Raw genomic sequence first — 17,105 nt, forward strand, 5'->3', positions numbered from 1 at the left:
TCACAAATGCGTGTGTGTGCTCTCTCTCTCATGTAAATCTTAAAAAAAAAATAAAGAAAACCTTGATGTAAATACACATTCGTATGTGGAATAAAGGCTCTAGAGAAATACATTTCGGGATCCCTGGGTGGCGCAGCGGTTTGGTGCCTGCCTTTGGCCCAGGGCGCGATCCTGGAGACCCGGGATCAAATCCCACGTCGGGCTCCCAGTGCATGGAGCCTGCTTCTCCCTCTGCTTCTCCCTCTGCCTGTGTCTCTGCCTCTCTCTCTCTGTGTGACTATCATAAATAAATTAAAAAAAAAGAAAAAGAAATACATTTCAAATTGCTCATGATAACCTTTTATCTGTAGGTGGTCGCAATAAGAGGGATTCTTATTTCCTTCATATTTCCTATTTTCTACTATAAATTAGAAATACACTGTCAGAAAAAAAAATGTTTGTTCACATTAGAGAACGAGGCAAACATAGAAACTCCAATCACTACTTTGTGTTCCACCGCCCCGACGTCCTCTAACCGTCCACATGGGGCAGACAGCCCCAGGCCTGAGGCTTACCGCCACAATCCTGTCTCCCACGGCGAGGGACCCCTCTTTGGCAGCCGGGCTTCCAGGCACCACAGCGGCAGCATACACTCCATTCTCCAGACTGATGCCGCTGTCTGTGAAAACCACAGAGGGCAGACACAGGCAGTGTCCAGTTAATACCTGCCCCGGTCGCATGGCCCTCTGGTTGTCCCACCTCATCTCTGTAAGACGAACTCATGAGGGGCACGTTAGCCAACTGCAACCTGTCAGTCCCAGCATCCAGGCCAGGTTGGTGGACCACCCCGGGGCTCAGTCATGTCTGCTCCAGGGAATCAAACACTTGGAGACCAGCAAGACCCAGGCCCCAGGGGGCCCCCTGCCAGGGAGGCACCCATGCTACATTTAAGCAGCATCGATGCCTCTGAAGCAACACACCTGAAAACGCACATATCCCCTCTGCACAAGGAAGGGGTGCCCTGCTGTGGGAGGCGCCCCACCTGCGTCTGCGGGCCCACTACCTTTCTGTCCACTCAGGTTGATGTGCAGTGGTGTGATCACCTTCCCGCCCAGAGACTTCCTCCGCCGCACAACCATGTTGATGGCCCCCTCCCCATTGAGGAGGGCTTTGATGGCCTGCTTCTTGTCCTTGTTGATGAGGTCCACATCGTTGATTCTCAGCAGCCAGTCATTGACCCTGAGGAGCAGCACAGCCAGGTCAGTGCCCACACAGGCCTTGGGGCCAGGGGGGCAGGCCCCATCGCTACAGTTTGGGGGAAGCAAGTGCCAGAAAGCGGGTGCCCCACATACAAGGTCAGACAGGTGGCCTCTTTGGGAAGGGTCAAATGGCTACAACCAGACTGCCTGCGTGCAAATTCTGGCTTTACCACATACTAGCTGTGTGCCCTACCTCCTCTGGACCTCAGTGTCCTCACCTGTAAAATGAGGCAATTAGCACTACAGTACCTCATAGGATTTTAAAGATTAATGAAATGATTATACACAGTGCTTAAACCAGTACTTAGCAAATAGTACTTTATTATCATTACTCTTTCACGGAACAAACACGCGATGTCACAACACCCCATGCTCGGGCACATACCGCCTGAGCCCTCTCCTACCTAGAGAGGTGAAGCGTGGTACCGGGGGCCTGTGCAAAGATCAGACTCACAGGCTCTCGTGAATCAGTCTCCTTCCAGAAGGATGTTAGGAGCGGAGCCTGCAGGCCTGAGACTGCCAGTCCCTCCCTCAGACCGCAGGGTGTGCTCAGTTAACTGCCGCCTGGCTCTCTGGGTCCCTCACAAAGGGTCAGAGGGGCCCCCTCCCTCCAGAGCCTGGGCCTCCTCAACCCTTACCGTAAGCGGCCATCAGCAATGCTTCCTTTGTCCACTTTAGTGACAAATATCCCACAGTCCCCAGGCAAACAAGGCTCATTCACACCTTCCGCCATATCGAACCCAAGTGCTTTCAAGTCAATATCCTCCTGTCAAAAGAACAGCAGCCACACACTTTACAAAGCAGTGATTAGAAATATCCCACTCTTAAAGCTCAGGCCACTGGCCACCGTGAGGACTGGCCCTTCACCAGGTCGGACGGGGCGCTCAGTCCCCAGGACGAAGCCCGGGGGCAGCTGCCATCTGCCCCTTCCAGCCACTGCAGACACACGTCCCTGCAGCAGGGCTCTGCTCTGCCCTCCACCCTCCACGCGTGGTGCCAGCATCTGCCGCTGGAGAGGCCACAGGGACCAACCTGCCATGAGCCAGCTTGGACAACCACAGCGAAAGGATGCGTGTGCTCCGGCAGGAAGGGAAGCTGAAGCTTCAACACTGACAGCCATGACCCTGGGGAACCCCACAAGGGGGCCACCATCTCCCACCCCTGCCCAGAGTCAGCAGAGCAGGCAAGAAAAGGCATGGAGGCAGCTCACCGTCTCCCTTTCAAACTCCACAACTTCTGTTTCCCACTCCATGGAATCTGTGTCGATGGCCGAGTCGTGGGAGCTGTGGGCCATCAGCTGCCGGAACCGGGCCTCCTTTTCCAACTGGGATTCCATCTGCTCCCTAGGAACAGAGAGGGCCATGGCGACGGTCCCCTGGGAGGGGAAGCAGCTCGCCCCAGTCCCAGCTCTGAAGGTCACCACGAAGGCTCAATGGGGCTCCTTGTGCTCTCATACTTCATGCCAGCTTCCCAGTAAATCTGGAGCAGCATGCCAGAGCTTCTTGGATATAGAGGTTTTCAAAAAAAAGACCCAAGTCTTCCCAAATTTATCCAGAGGCTTAATGCAATTCCTCAGGAAATGCCAGCAAGACTTTTTGTGGATATGGACAAGACTATTCAAAAATGAGTAGGGAAAGAAAGGCAAGGAATTAGAAGAGCTAGAACAATTTTGAAAGTGAAAAACTAGGACGCCTGGATGGCTCAGCGGTTGAGCATCTGCCAATCACTACCTTGGGGTCCTGGGATCAAGTCCCACATCGGGCTCCCTGCATGGAGCTTGCTTCTCTCTCTGCCTATGTCCCTGACTCTCTGTGTCTCTCATGAATAAATAAATTCTTTAAAAAAAAAAAAAAAGGAAGAAAGAAAGTGAAAAATTAAGTGGGAGGAATGACTCTGCTTGATTTTAAGATGTTTCCTATAGCTACAGAAATCACGACTGTATGGAATTGCCAGGAAGACAGACATAGAGATCACTGGGACAGAATGAAGAATCCAGAAATACCCCACAAAGTACAAGAGGGACCAAAGTACTTCAGTAGACAAAGGAGAGCATTCAACCAGCGATGCTGGAGTACCAGCACGCCCGGCAAAAATCTGAAGACACCAGGACTTACATAGAAATCAGCTCAAAACATATCACAGATTGGAATGGTAAAGGTAAAGCTGTAACATGTTTCAAGGGAAAATATCTTTGAGATGTAGCATTAAGGTTAAGGGTTCTTAGTAACCATACAATCCATTAAAAATTAACAATTAAGAATCAATAAATGGGACTTGATTAAAAAATTTAAGCTCCCAGAAAGATCCAGTCAGGAGATTGAAAAAATATCCAGAAACCTGGTACCAACACCTAGCAACTTACACCTGACACCTCTGGTCCTAAAACCCATGCCCCGATGACCTTTCCATCTCATCAACGCTACCCTCTGGGCTCCGGGCACACTCATGACCTCTTCCTGGTTCCTGCTCAAGTGGACATGCTCACAGGTCCACGCTTCCATCTGGGCTGTGCTCTCACGGGCCAGCTCCAGAACGCTACTTAGCCTCAGGGCAGAGCCCCCAGAGCCTCCTTCCTGGGACATGGCTCCCACCAGCCCTGTGCAGCCTGGAGCTCTGTGTTTTGTTTTGTTTTGTTTTTTAAGATTTTATTTATTTATTCACAAGAGACACAGAGAGAGAGAGAGAGGCAGAGACACAGGCGGAAGGAGAAGCAGGCCCCATGCAGGGAGCCCGATGTGGGACTCAATCCCGGGTCTCCAGGATCACACCCCGGGCTGCAGGCGGCGCTAAACCGCTGAGCCACCAGCCACGGGGGCTGCCCGAGCTCCGTGTTTGACGCTGCTGCACTGGCTCATCTCTCAGAACCCCCCGGGGCAGGTGTGCCGCCTCTGCAGACCGGGGCCTTCTGGGCAGTAACTCGGCCTCCGCCCCAGCACTGGCTAGAGAGCATTAACAAAGAGGAGGTGCAGATTCAGACGTGCTGAACAAACTAATGGAATTCAACTTTCTTAGAAGTTCCAGGCAATTCCAGTTCCATTAAAATGTAAAACTTCCTTCGGAGCTCAAGCCCCCAGGGGCCAGACTTTACCCTAATTTGGTTCCATCACTTGCTAGACCCAAGGTGGGTCCCTGGAGAGAGTGTGTCACTTGCCTCTTAGCCCAAGATTTTCTTTAGAGCACTTGAGCCCGAGAGATTCCGTGTTTTTATCGAGTAACTGAAGCTGGGTGGCTCATGTTAGAGTTACTGATGGGGGAGGGACGGGAGGCTGTCACTCTGGCTGAAAGGTGCTGCTCCGGCTTGCAAGGCTCGCACCTGCACGCCCTCTCCTCCCCACCCTCACCACCATCTGCACTGAGAGCCACTGCTTCTCAGGAGAGTCCGCTGCTACCTGCAGGGACAGCTTCGGGCTTCCGCCAATCTCTCTGGTTAACTCTGATCTTTGTAGTTTAAGGCCACTGCTTAGGGACACCACGTCTCAAGTCACAATCCTGGGTGCAGTGCCGTACTGAGGGGGAGGCTGACACCCCAGGCAGTCTCTTCCGAGCAGGCATCTGAAGCCCACAGGCAGAACAAACTGCCACGTGGTGACGGCTTTCCAAACACTGCGTCACCATGTCAGGGCTTTGTTCACAGAGCTGTCGCTGGAGGGCCTGCCTGTGGCCTGTCTCCTCCTGTGTGCTGGGAGCCCCACCGGCAGAGACCTGGTCCACAGTTTAGTGGCTTCCCCAGCACCTCCCACAGGCCCAGCCCATCCAGAGCAGCCACTCAATACATGCTTGCAGAGTTGGTGAATGAATGAGGTAGAGAGGGGATGGATGGATGGATGGATGGACGGACGGACAGAGAGTACCCACTTGCCCTGTCTCCAAATGGATTGCCTATGAACAGAGACCTTCCTTCCTGCGTGCCTTTGCACACGGTACCTGCCCACCTCCACATGCTCACCAAAGGGCCCTCGTCTTCTGTGACGGTCTAAGAATTTCTAATGAACTCTCAGCATGGATACAGCATTCACATCCATTCTACGGACGGATGGAGTGAAGCGGGGTGAAGGGACAGACAGCCAGGTGGCACGCAGCAGCCTTGCCCTGGCAGGAGAGGGCCCACCACACCCCCAGACGCAAGCTCACGGTGGGCAGGTGCCCCCCCACCCCCCCGGCGTACTTGAGCTCCTTGAGCTCACGGCTGACATCATTCTTCTGCTTGCGAGTGTCGTCCAGGCTGCGCAGAGCTTCGGCCAGCTCGCTCACCGCCCGGTCCCGCTCCCGCCTCAGGTTGTCACAGAGCGTCCTGGTGGGGAAGACGGAGGCCAAGGTCACCGTGAGGGGAGAAGGGCAGAGGACTCACGGCCTGCAGTGGACTGCGGCCCTGGCCCCCAAACACCCTGGTGCCTGCCTGGCCTCCAAATGCACTGAAGGAGTGCTTGGGAGTCCAGAGGTGAGGCCATCCGGGCCAACCCCATCGAGGGTCAAAGAAGACACCAAGGGCCAGGAAACAAGACATCTCCACAGTTACTGGGCAACGGGTTCTGAACGTCCAGTGCTCACCCCACAGCTTCGCCCTCAGTGTGCCTCGGTGAATGCCTCACCCCCAGCCCCAGCCCGCCTGGCAGGCCTCTGTATCCCAGCACCTATCACATGCTTCCTATCTACCCACATGCAGGCCTTTTAGAGCTGTCCCTGACCCCACAACTAGACTGAGCCCCCCTACTTGTATAGAAACTATGCCTCATGCATCTCTGCAGCCCTGAGCTCTGGGCAGGTGCAAAGTGCGGGCCTGACAACTCCCCACCGAAGGACCACGTCAGTCATTCACAGAGAAAGTAGGGACAGCTGACCTGGCAGCAGGGGAGCGTGTGCTCTGGGCCACCTCCAGAACTGTACCCTACCACTGGACGGCCCCTAAGGACTGGTCCCCATGTCTGCATGGCCCCCAATACCCTCCACCCTGAACCCTCACCTCCTGACTAGCCTTGGTAGGGAGCAGTCTCTCCTCCCGACCACCACAAGGGATCTTTCTGAAACTCTCAATGACCAAGTCACCACAAGCACCACCACAGCCCCTCATGGCTCTACCCCAGCCAAGAATCAAGGCTACCCTGCAGGGTGTCCCTTTTGAGGCCCTCACTGCCTGCCATCAGGAACCCCCATCAGTTGCCTCTCCTGTGACTCCCAAGTCCACGCCTGCCCCAGCTGTGCCCCCGTGCCCTGCATGCCCCCATCATAGCTCTGACTGTGGCCCTGGGATTCACCATATCATGGCCCTCCCCTGCTGCCCTGTCTGACAAAGCTGCCTGTGGTCCCCACAGTGCTGGGCACCCCTGCCCGGGAGACTTGGAGGCTGTTTCTCTCCCAGGGTCTCCTTGTCCGAGGGACCTAAGATTTTGGCACACAGTAGGTGCCCAGAGAATACCAACTGAAAGAACACATTTTTGACATGTCTGTTTCATCAGAGGTCCCCCTAAGAAAAAAAAAACGTCTTTGTGCCTCCCCATGGCAGGGGGAGGGTCTCATCCAGACACGGTGCACACGCAGACACATAGGTTGAAATAAAATGGGAAGCAGAGACATAATGGACACTTCGAACGCTATGAAGCAAGGCTGGGCCATCACCCCAGGTGAGAAGAGAGGAACAGAGGCCACTCTCACCTCACCTGAACACGTGGCAAGTGATTCTGACCCTCCCCAAAGACCCAATGCGTCATGGGGAGACTGGAGCCCGCTCCAGGCCAGGGGTTCCCTGTACCGGATGCTATCCCGCTCTGCCACGATCTTGTCCCGCTCCTGGAAGGCCCAGTCCCGCCGGCACTTGGCCACATCCGCCTCCTGGAGGGCTTCCTTCAGCTCTTGGCACAGAGCCTTGCACTGCTTTCGAAGGAGTTCAGCCTCCTTGTTGGCTCTCCCGGCATCCATTGTCACCGTGTCTTTGATCTGCTGGGGTCAAGGGGTGAGCAGAGGGGTGGTTACTGAGCTTCCTGGCCCAGAAGTGCCCTCTAGCTGGTGCAGGGGCTGAACCCTCAGGAGCTGGATGGAAGGAAACACAGGATCCTAGCCTGAGCCCATCCCAACACACCCCTGCTGCACCTGCACCACGCCCCGCCCCTCCCCGTGACTACATGTCCCACAGCCACACTCAAGAAACCTAGCGACCGTGGCCCACAGAGCCTGGACCAGAACCCAGCCCCTCCTCAGCCTCCATCTCAGTGGCCCAGGTGGCCTGCCTCCCCCGGAGGGCTTGTTCCAGGCTCCTCCCTGCCACTGCATGGCTCCTACCTTTGACAACCCACCTTGTCTCTCTACAGAGCTCTCCCATCAAAACATAACGAGGCAACCCTGAATGCAGTGAAAGGTGCAAACGTCAATCATGATGATTCCCAACCCCCTGTGTCGGCAATACTCATTTTTGTGCTCTGGCATATGGAGTTATAGTTTTAAGATTTTATTTATTTATTTGAGAGAGAGAGAGCGTGAGAGAGAGCACAGTGGAGGGGAGGGGTGGAGGGAGAGGGAGGAGCAGACGCCTCACTGAGCAGGGAGCCCCAAGTGGGGCTCGATCGCAGGACCCTGGGACTATGACCTGAGCCGGAGGCAGACGACTACCCAACTGAGCCACCCAGGTGACCCAGAGTTATTTTTAAATCCGAAAATACCCCAGTGTTTTCGCTGGAGAAGTCCTGTGTGTCTCAGTTTGTTTAAAAAAGCTGAAATCTGAACCAGTTGCACCTTGACACCTCCCCAAAGCATTACATGCTCTGCTACCATTTTGAATCAAAGTCTTGGAAGCACTTGTAGAAAAAGCTCCCTCTGTACCCCAATAATCCTTAGACGACACGGGGGGAAATGACAGAGTGAGTGTCTACCGCAGGAGGAATTCCCGATGCAGCTCGAAGGCTTTCAGAAACAAAGCACAGACAGGACACGAGAGGGGCAGGTGGCGCTGCATCTGCGCCAGGAATCCCCACCTCTGAGCAGCAGGGGCGAGGAAGACAAACAGGCCTCTGCTGAACCACAGCTTGCCGTCCACGCGGAGCTGGACACGCTACCTCGGCTAAGACGCGTTCGAAAAGACCTCAAAGGTTCAGCAAAAAAAAAAAAAAAAGGTTCAGCCAAGACAGGAGGATGAGACAGAGGAAAACACACAGGGTCAGCTCACAGGCCCCGCTCATCTCTCAAGTACAGAGTCAAGACTAAAGTCTGCACAGAAAGTACACCTTGGCTCACACCTCACATTTTCCGAGATCAATTCCAATAATTTCCGTTTTGATTTTTTCCCACTTTCATGTCGTGGGGAGGATCTGTTTACTTTGCTATTTTTTAAAGACCAATTACTACTGTTAAACGCATCAAGGACTTATTATAATAAGGAATAGGTTTAATGATAGCATTTATTTAAAGTTACATTTTACTTGATGTTTTATAGTATATTAATATAGTTTTACATTTGAACTGTGTTACTGGGGACGCCTGGGTGGCTCAGGGGTTGAGCATCTGCCTTTGGCTCAGGGTGTGACCCTGGGGTCCCAGGACTGAGTCCCACATCGGGCTCCCTGCGTGTAGCCTGCTTCTCCCTCTGCCTGTCTGTCTCTCTCTCTCTCTCTCATGAATAAATAAGTAAAATCTTTAAAAACAAAACAAAACACTGTAGTACATGTGGTTTCACTGCAAGGCCTTTCCACTTTGCCCTGGACGACCATCTCCGGATGAGGACCGGAGGGGAGACACGACAGGCCAGCACTGACCACTGGGCAGCTCCTACCCTCTCCCCCCGCGGTTAGGTCTCCAAAATGAATTCACTCTCGGAACACTGCTTCCATATGAGGAACACGAGAAGTACGAGACCTCATTGTACCCACAGGGGAGAAGAACGGTGAGGTATCTGAAAGGACCCTCGGTGTGATCCCGTGCTAACACTGACGAGGATGCTCGGGGCCCAGGAAGCGCCAGGCCCCCCAGGCCCTCTACACTGTGCTTTCTCCCAGCCGCCGGTCTTCACCTGCAAGGGCACCACCCGAGACCTCCTTCTGGCCCTGGGTGACCTGGGGCCACAGGCTCGGGACAAGAGGGACTGGTTTTCCCGAGTCACTCACTCGGCCCAGGCACAAAGCCCACAAGCCAGACCCCACGGAGGCACGCGGGGGTGCTGGGAGAGGAAGGTGCTCCTGAGCGACCTGACCCGTGGCTCCCACCTGGGGGGCGGCTCATAGCCTCCGAGCTCTCAGAAGGCCGTCCTTCGCCCCGACAGCACCTCCTCCCTCACACGGCTCCACTCTGGCCCTCGGGTCCGAGCTCAGCGCCACCGACCGCACAGGACATCAGAGCCACAGCTGCCTCAGGGGCGGCAGGAAGGCAAGGACAGGGGGAGCCCCCCCTGAGCGAGCACACTGGCCTTCCTACGGGCGGACGGGAGCTCGGGCTCTTGTCACCTGGCGGGCCCCGGCTCCCCAGCAGTGGAGACCAGCCGGCCGGGCAGTTCCTGTGCCCAGGGGCCGTGACGGTGGCCCGCGACGGAGCTCCTGTAGACGTGCCCGTTCAGGGGGGGACGCAGGGAGAGGGCACAGCCGGGCTGGGCCAGGACGCAGACGGGCCCCCGAAGCCCTCTTCGCCACAGCGCACTCCAGAGAAGAGGGCAGTGAGAGGGGAGAGAGAGGGGGCCACAGGGGAGGGGAGGGGGCAGAGAACAGAGTCTGTGGGAAGAAAGGGCACCACCTCCGCCGCTGAGCGCAGTGAGCAGAGTCCTGCGATCAGGGAGGCAGCGGGCCCCAGGCCGGCCTCCACGGACCCCAGCACCGGCCGGGCCTGGGAGGGAAGGCGCTCCCACCACACCTCAGGGCCGGAGGCCAAGGCCACGACCGGCCTCCTCCGGCAGGTGTGCTCTGTCTGAGCGGCCAAACTCGGCCGCAGGAGCCGAGGGTTCCAGCTCTGGAAGGCGCCGGGTGGGAGCGGGGCTTCTCCTCTCCAGCCTGCTGACTCGGAACAGTGCCTAGAAGAGATTCCTGCCTCGGCTGACAGGCACGCTTGACACCCAGCCAATGCCCCCTGCGAAGGCCCGGGAGCCAGGACGCCGAGTGCTGGGGCAGGGGAGCGGGGACGACCGATTGAGGGAAGCCAGTCAACCCCGGAACCAGGGCGCTGCGGTCCGACCCCCTCTCCGCGGGTCACACGTTCTCCTGGACGGTTCCCTTTAGCGACTGACTCAAAGTTTGCTTCTTCACCGTTTTGTTTTTCTTATTTAGTAGCGACATTTTCCCCAATAATTCAGATACCAGCAATGTGAAAATGAGGGGATGGTTTCTCTAGGACAATGACCAAGTTCTAGTCCATGACCTTTGCTTATTAAAACCTCTCTCATCATGCCCTTACAAAGGTTTCATCAAAGCAGGTAGTCCTTTTCATGAGGCTTTCGCCTTCGAGGTCTGGAGAAGTCTCACTCCCGTCATATGAAATCGCTCTTAATGGCCCACTTTTGCCTATAAAAACAACTTCCTAGGGTTCACGCAGGTCCTAACAGGGCAGTAGGATCAGGATGATGGGCGTGATGATCTTAATGATAAAGTAAACAACTACCCTGTGAGGCACTGCTCTCATGTACATTTTGTAGAGGAAACTGAGGCCCAGAGAGGCCAGAGGACCCGTGACTGAGGAGTGCGGCTCCCCCAGGACGAGCCCTTGCACCTTGCATGCCCACGGCCCCCTGCACCGCCAGGATATCTCTGCATCCCTATCTGCAGAGAGACTCAGAGTCCCGGCCACCCCTACGGTGCCAGCCCTGCCACAACAATGTAACGCACGCTGCCTCCACCTACCTGTCTGACCATTAACACCTTGCTTTTTGCTCCTCACAGACCAGTCTCGAAGGCTACATCCTGACCTGCAGAGCAGGAGAATGGAGGGGCAGGAGCAGAGGACTCTTTCAGTGGGAAAAAGTCAGCTGTGATCAGTTCAGCAGTTCTAAGCGAAGCCACACAACAGAACGGGAAGGGAACCTCCAACAGCGAATCCACGAGCTCACACGAGCCCCAGCAGGGCTCACCTGGACTTACGGGGAAACCGTGTCAGCAACGAGGTCAAGGTGGCTCAGGCAGGAAAGATGGAGAGAGCCCTTGCTGATCACCCAGGAGTCCAGCTCAGTGGCCCGATTCTGGTGCTACTCTAGCCCAGCCCCTGACACTGGAGGCATTTCCCCCAGGGAGCAAGGCCTAAAGCCCCTTGGGCTCAGCCTAGCACAGCTTCTCCCCAGCAGGACTTCAGATCTTTAAGGAGCAGACTCCTCAGATGTTTGGGGGCCAGGAAAGGGGAAAAGGAAAGAAATCTGAGGGGTCTATTCTGGATTCAGAAGGCCAAAGGTATCAATGGCTTTGGGTACTTGGCCTTGGGATCTTACCAAGGGGCAAGTCTTTGAGACATGCAGTGACCGCCAACACCAGGCTGACCTACGCGCCCTCGACCACCAGCTGGGGTGTGAGAGTGTCTGTGCACAGAGCACACACGTCTGTGTGTATCACCTGACTTACTTGCACCACTGTAAGCTCCAAGGCCCGGACCACAGCCGGACATCCCTTTGCATGCCCTGCAGCCCAGGCTGGAGCTGGGCCCCAGGTGTGAGCTCAGCAGCCTCCCAGGTGGAATCCCATAACCCAGCCAGCCTGCAGGCCTAACAGGAGAAGCCCTTTGCTCTGACTCAGGAAGAGGCCACCAGTGCAGGACACGGTGGCCACCCCAGCCCCACTCTCGCGTCGCTTTCTCAGAGGCTGGGAGGCCAGCTGCCCACTGCTCACCTGCCGCAGCGCCTCCATCTCCTCGCTGGCGGCCTTCTTCTCAGACGTGCTGCTCTTGAGCTTGGACTCGGCCAGCTCCACCTCGGTCTGCAGCTTGTCCAGCTCGGAGATGACCTGGTCACGCTCACTCATGATGAGCTTGTACTCGCTGTACACCGCGTCCCGCTCCTCCTTGTACTTCTCTGACTCTTTGGCCATTTTTGCCTGCATGGTCCTCAGCTCGGTCATCTCCGACTGCAGCAGCTCCATCTCCCACTGCAGGTCCTTGTTCTGGGCTGTGGCCTTGTTCAGCTCATGGTGGATCGCCTCAAACCTGGGGGAGAGAGGCAGCTGGGACAGGGGGGCGGGGACCTGCCCGGCAGCTCTGCTGTCCTGGACAGTCAAGCATGAAGTTTCGAGTGAGGTCATCCGCACCACTCAAAGAGGAAAGTCACCGAGTGCCAGTGCCCCCGGACCTGGAATTTTTCTCAGCCTCCCACCAACACCAGAAGTTGATCTGAGGACTTCATGCCCTCGGCTCTACTAGAAATAACAGTGTATTTCTCCCACAGCCAAGTAACATTGTTTTTTAAGAATAAAAAGAAAACAATGCTAGAAACACAGCATATGAGAGGTAAGACTGGCCTTAATGATCATTTAGTCTGACCACCTCATTTCCCAGATACAGACGATAAGGCCTGGTGTGGGTGACTGATGCAAGATGACAGCTCGGTCCCTCCAGGCCAGGAGCCACCTTCCATAGAGGCAACCCTGCGAGCCAGAACCCACAGCTCTCCAGCAGCACTTCTCAAAGCATGTTCTTTAGAATACCAATTCTTCATGGAACTCCATTAAAAAGAAGTGTGTTCTCTAATGGCTTACATTGGGAAACACTGTCCCGTCCTGGAGCAGCTAGTGCAGGGTACCAGAGTGAAGGCTCTGAGAAGTCCTGCAATGTAGACTCCTGTCTGAGTATAATTCAGCAATTCCTAATCCTTTCTATCTCCAGAGAACACCTTGCATGGGATGCCAATGAATGCTCCAGGGAACTGGTGTTCCATAGGAACACACGTTACGAAATGCTGTTTGAGGGCAGGTGTATATATAGAAAGAAATACATACAGATATACAGAGATACATGTACACACACACACACAGATTATATATACATTTTTAAAAATGACATTTTAGAAGAAACAATGCTTAGGGCAAATAATTCTATTTGCTGGGTGGGTGGGTGACACAGAGGGAAGAGGCTTGCGCGGAGACCTAAGAAATAGGATGGTCAGAACACCCAGAGCTATTCGGATGGGAGGAAGGAACACAATTCCCAAGCCACATGGAGTGCCAACAAAATGTTCCCCAAATACCCCCAAAATATTTTTTGAATAAAAAGGCAGGGAAAAAAAAAAAAAAGGGCAGAGTCACTAGAGCCCCCCTCCCTTTTTCTTTCTTTTCTTTTTTTTTTTTTTTTACCCCCTGCAAGTGGCTGGGAGCCTGGCTGCCAGCAATAAGCCCATAAAGGAGAGTGGGCCTGCGGCAAAGGAAGCCCGTGTGGCCCTCTGGCCATTCCCCGCACACGGGGGACGGGCAGGGCAGCTCTCACCTCCGCAGGGAGAGGGCACACTGGTGCTGCAGCTGGATGGCCGTGTCCCTCTGCTGCGTCAGCATCTCCGTCTGCTTCAACAGACGCTGGTTCTCTTCCTCCAGCTGCTCCAGGCGGCTCAGGTCGGAGTTGTGGATGGCGACTTTCTCGCTGTACCTCTTCCGCAGGGCATCGTAGTCCTTCTTGACCACCTCCAGCTTGTCCATGGCCGTGTCATACAGCTTATTGAGAATCTCTGATGACCCGTTGAGCTTCAACACCTGGGGACCAGAGAGTCACACTTACCAAGGGCCTGAGGACAGGAGGTGGGACAAACTCCCACCACTCTCCGTCTGTCTGTCTGCGAGTAGTACTGGTGACCGAGGAGGGAGATTAGGCATCCTAAGGTCTGATTCCACAGGCCCTGCACTCACACTGGTCAATTTCCTCATCCACAAATGTTTCTTAAGTGTGTAGAAAAGAGCCCCCGAAGCAGACCGGGGACTTCTATCCTAAGGAAGGCCTGCTGGCAAGTTGACCCTTGGCTGGCATCCGGGAACCTGATGGGCTCCTTGCTTTCTTCCGGGAGTCCAGAATCCCAGTACATGCAGGGCAGAGGGTGCCTGGGAGGCAGGACCCCAGTAAATTCCTTGGGCAGGCAGTAGGTCACAATTCGTGTGACTCCACAGGGGAAGCCTCCTGAAAATCAGCACCTGATTTCCTCTGGACTTTGCCCCATGTGCCTCTTCCTTTGGTTGATTTTGCTTCGTGTGTTTTCACTGAAATAAATTTTAGCTCTGAGTATGATTACATGTTGAGTTTTGTGAGTCATCCTAGCAAATCACCAAACCTGGGGGAGGTGCTAAAGACCCCTCAACACAGGTATCTAATATATTCTAGGCACTGATGATGCTGGACAGGACACATAAAGACTGCGGCTTATGGATCTTTATCCTCCTGGGAGGGTATAAACACACAGACAGGTAGGTAGAGAGAGAGAGAGAGAGAGAGAGTTAAAAATAATAAATAAAATAAGTTCAAAGTATAATAAGGGCTACTGAGAAAAGATAGAGGGGCTAATGCTTAAGGAGGCTTCTCTGAGAAAGTGACTCCTGAGTCTAGATGCAAATGAAGAGCAGCAGTTAGAGCACACAGGGGCAAACAAGTGCAAAGGCCCTGAGGCAGGAACCCCCACACACATTCTAGGCACAAAGAGAAGGGCAGGGCTCCAGTCAGAGCCCAATGAACAAGAAGTGGATTCAAAATGAGGCTGCAGACATGGGCACAGCTTCAAGGCTCGCAGCAAAGGCTGTATCCTGAGTAAGACGGGAACCATGGGAGGATTTTAAGTAAAACAGTATCCTACTGCAAATTACAGATACTCAAGTTCATTCAAGGTGCTGGTTTAAAGAATAAAAACCCAGATGAGTTAATCGATTGCCAGGGGCCTGCTGACTTCTGCTAAGCACCTCAGGGGATCTGAGCCCTTGGGTGGGCACTCCACATCTCTGAGTTTCAGTTTCCTTATTCCTCAAATGATAGGACTCAACCAGAAAAGCCTGCTTGACTGTTCCAAATGCAACAGGCCGGGAATTATCTGCATATTCAGCACAGACCCTGAGTTATCAGATTTCTGCATTCTCAAGAACAAGAATCTGGGACTACCGAATACTCCCTCGGAAGCGAGGGTTCGCCCTCAGTAAATACGATGAACAAGTCAGAGCTAAAAGTCAAAATCACGGAGACAAGGAGAAGGAGCCTATTCCTCTAGGACATGTAAGCACATGTAAGTCCAGGATGGCGGACTGCTGGGGAGGCAGGGCACCCTGGAAATCGGCTCGGTCAGGGTGGCCAGTCTTTTCCCCTTTGTCTTATCTCTTTCTTTTCTTTCTTTCTTTCTTTCTTTCCTTTCTTTCTTTCTTTCTTTTCTTTCTTTTTTTTTTTTTTTAAAGCAAAACTCTTTCCTTCAAAGGAAATCTTACAAGACAAGGGTACTGAAATCCAAACTTATTTTAAAAGACAGTACATGGGGACACCTGGGTGGCTCAGTGGTTAAACGTCTGCCTTTGGCTCAGGGCGTGATCCTGGGGTCCTGGGATTGAGTCCTGCATCCACATCGAGCTCCCCGCAGGGAGCCTGCTTCTCCCTCTGCCTCTGTGTCTCTCATGAATAAATAAATAAATCTTAAATAAATAAATAACCAAACAAACAGTACATGGGTTCCTTGGGCAGTTAAAATCTTCATTGTTGGAACACTTGGGTGGCTCAGCGGTTGAGCCTCTGCCTCTAGGTCAGGGCGTGATCCCCAGTCAAGTCCCACATCAGGCTCCCTTAAGGGAACCTGCCTCTCCCTCTGCCTGTGTCTCTGCCTCTCTCTCCGTGTCTCTCATGAATAAATAAATAAAATCTTTAAAAAATAAAATAAAATAAAACCTTGTTTGGTAAAAATACTTCACTGTGGCAGATCAGAGCTGCAAACAAAGAAATCCATCAGAAAACAACCACTAAGCCCATTCTATCGTCTTATGTCTTTTTCTGAAAACAAAAACAAAATAGAATATCTTCTAAACCTACAGAAAAAGCAGCACACGCAATGTAATTTGCCACCTAGTTCTAATCCTGATATCTTGTCAGTCACATGTCTCAAATTGCTCTCCAAAGAAATAAAACATCACAGATGTTGCTAAGACCCCTGCTGCATTCTTGTATCTAGCATCCCTCTCTTGCCCTCCAGAATGAATCGTTCCCCTAAATTTGCTGCCACCCATCTCCATGCACAACATTTTATACTACCTACGTATTCATGAAAATTTTTTTTCTTTTTATTTTAAAGACTCTATCCATTTATTCATCAGAGACACAGAGAGAGAGGCAGAGACACAGGCAGAGGGAGAAGCAGGCTCCATGCAGGGAGCCCCATGCAGGACTCGATCCCAGGACCCCAGGATCACGCCCTGGGCCAAAGGCAGGTGCTAAACTGCTGAACCACCCAAGGATCCTTCATGAAAATTCCTAATGCTTCTTACTAGAGGTGCTCCTGTTGATTCCATGTTGCTCTGGAGACCCAGGGAAGGGATGCCAGGTAGTACTTCACTGCATGAGCACATCACACATTCTTTTTCCGTTTGATGGACACGTCCATGGTCTCCGTAACGGTCTCCGTAACGGTCTCCGTAACAGTCTCCACCATTTTTTACATTTTGAAGTGTCCATTACAGTCGTGTTTCGTACATTGACACTGTCGTGTGATCCACCTCCAGAACTTTTTCATCTTGCAAAACTGAAACTCGGTCCCCATCAAACAACTCCCAGTTCCCCCCTCCCTCAGCCCTGGCACCCACCCTCCTGCACTTTCTGTTTCTATGAGTCTGAAGACTCTAAGTGCCTCAAACAAACAGAATCGTACACTATTTCTCTTTCTGTGACTTATTTCCTTTAGGACAATGTCCTCAAGGGTCACCCACGCTGTAGCATGTGACAGTATTTCTTTTTAAAAATGAATAATATTTCAGTGTACATATGTACTGT

General features: G+C 53.3%; 1 protein-coding gene across 5 annotated transcripts in view; it reads right to left on the reverse strand.

The window, feature by feature from the left end:
• The window catches only part of DLG5 (discs large MAGUK scaffold protein 5), a 119,439-nt gene that overhangs the window by 31,907 nt on the left and 70,427 nt on the right, over positions 1-17,105 (reverse strand). For 3 of the 5 annotated variants that reach the window (XM_038534455.1, XM_038534454.1, XM_038534456.1), the window contains 8 exons: positions 13,599-13,858; positions 12,014-12,326; positions 6,985-7,172; positions 5,404-5,529; positions 2,449-2,581; positions 1,877-2,004; positions 1,043-1,218; positions 555-658 (listed from right to left, as the gene is read on the reverse strand). In XM_038534455.1, coding sequence (XP_038390383.1) covers positions 555-658; positions 1,043-1,218; positions 1,877-2,004; positions 2,449-2,581; positions 5,404-5,529; positions 6,985-7,172; positions 12,014-12,326; positions 13,599-13,858 — 1,428 coding nt within the window. The remainder of the gene's footprint in view (positions 1-554; positions 659-1,042; positions 1,219-1,876; positions 2,005-2,448; positions 2,582-5,403; positions 5,530-6,984; positions 7,173-12,013; positions 12,327-13,598; positions 13,859-17,105) is intronic. The other 2 variants (XM_038534453.1, XM_038534452.1) reach the window with 1 other exon arrangement.

The sequence above is a fragment of the Canis lupus genome, chromosome 4, assembly GCF_011100685.1.
Source record: "Canis lupus familiaris isolate Mischka breed German Shepherd chromosome 4, alternate assembly UU_Cfam_GSD_1.0, whole genome shotgun sequence".
Lineage (NCBI taxonomy): Eukaryota > Metazoa > Chordata > Mammalia > Carnivora > Canidae > Canis > Canis lupus.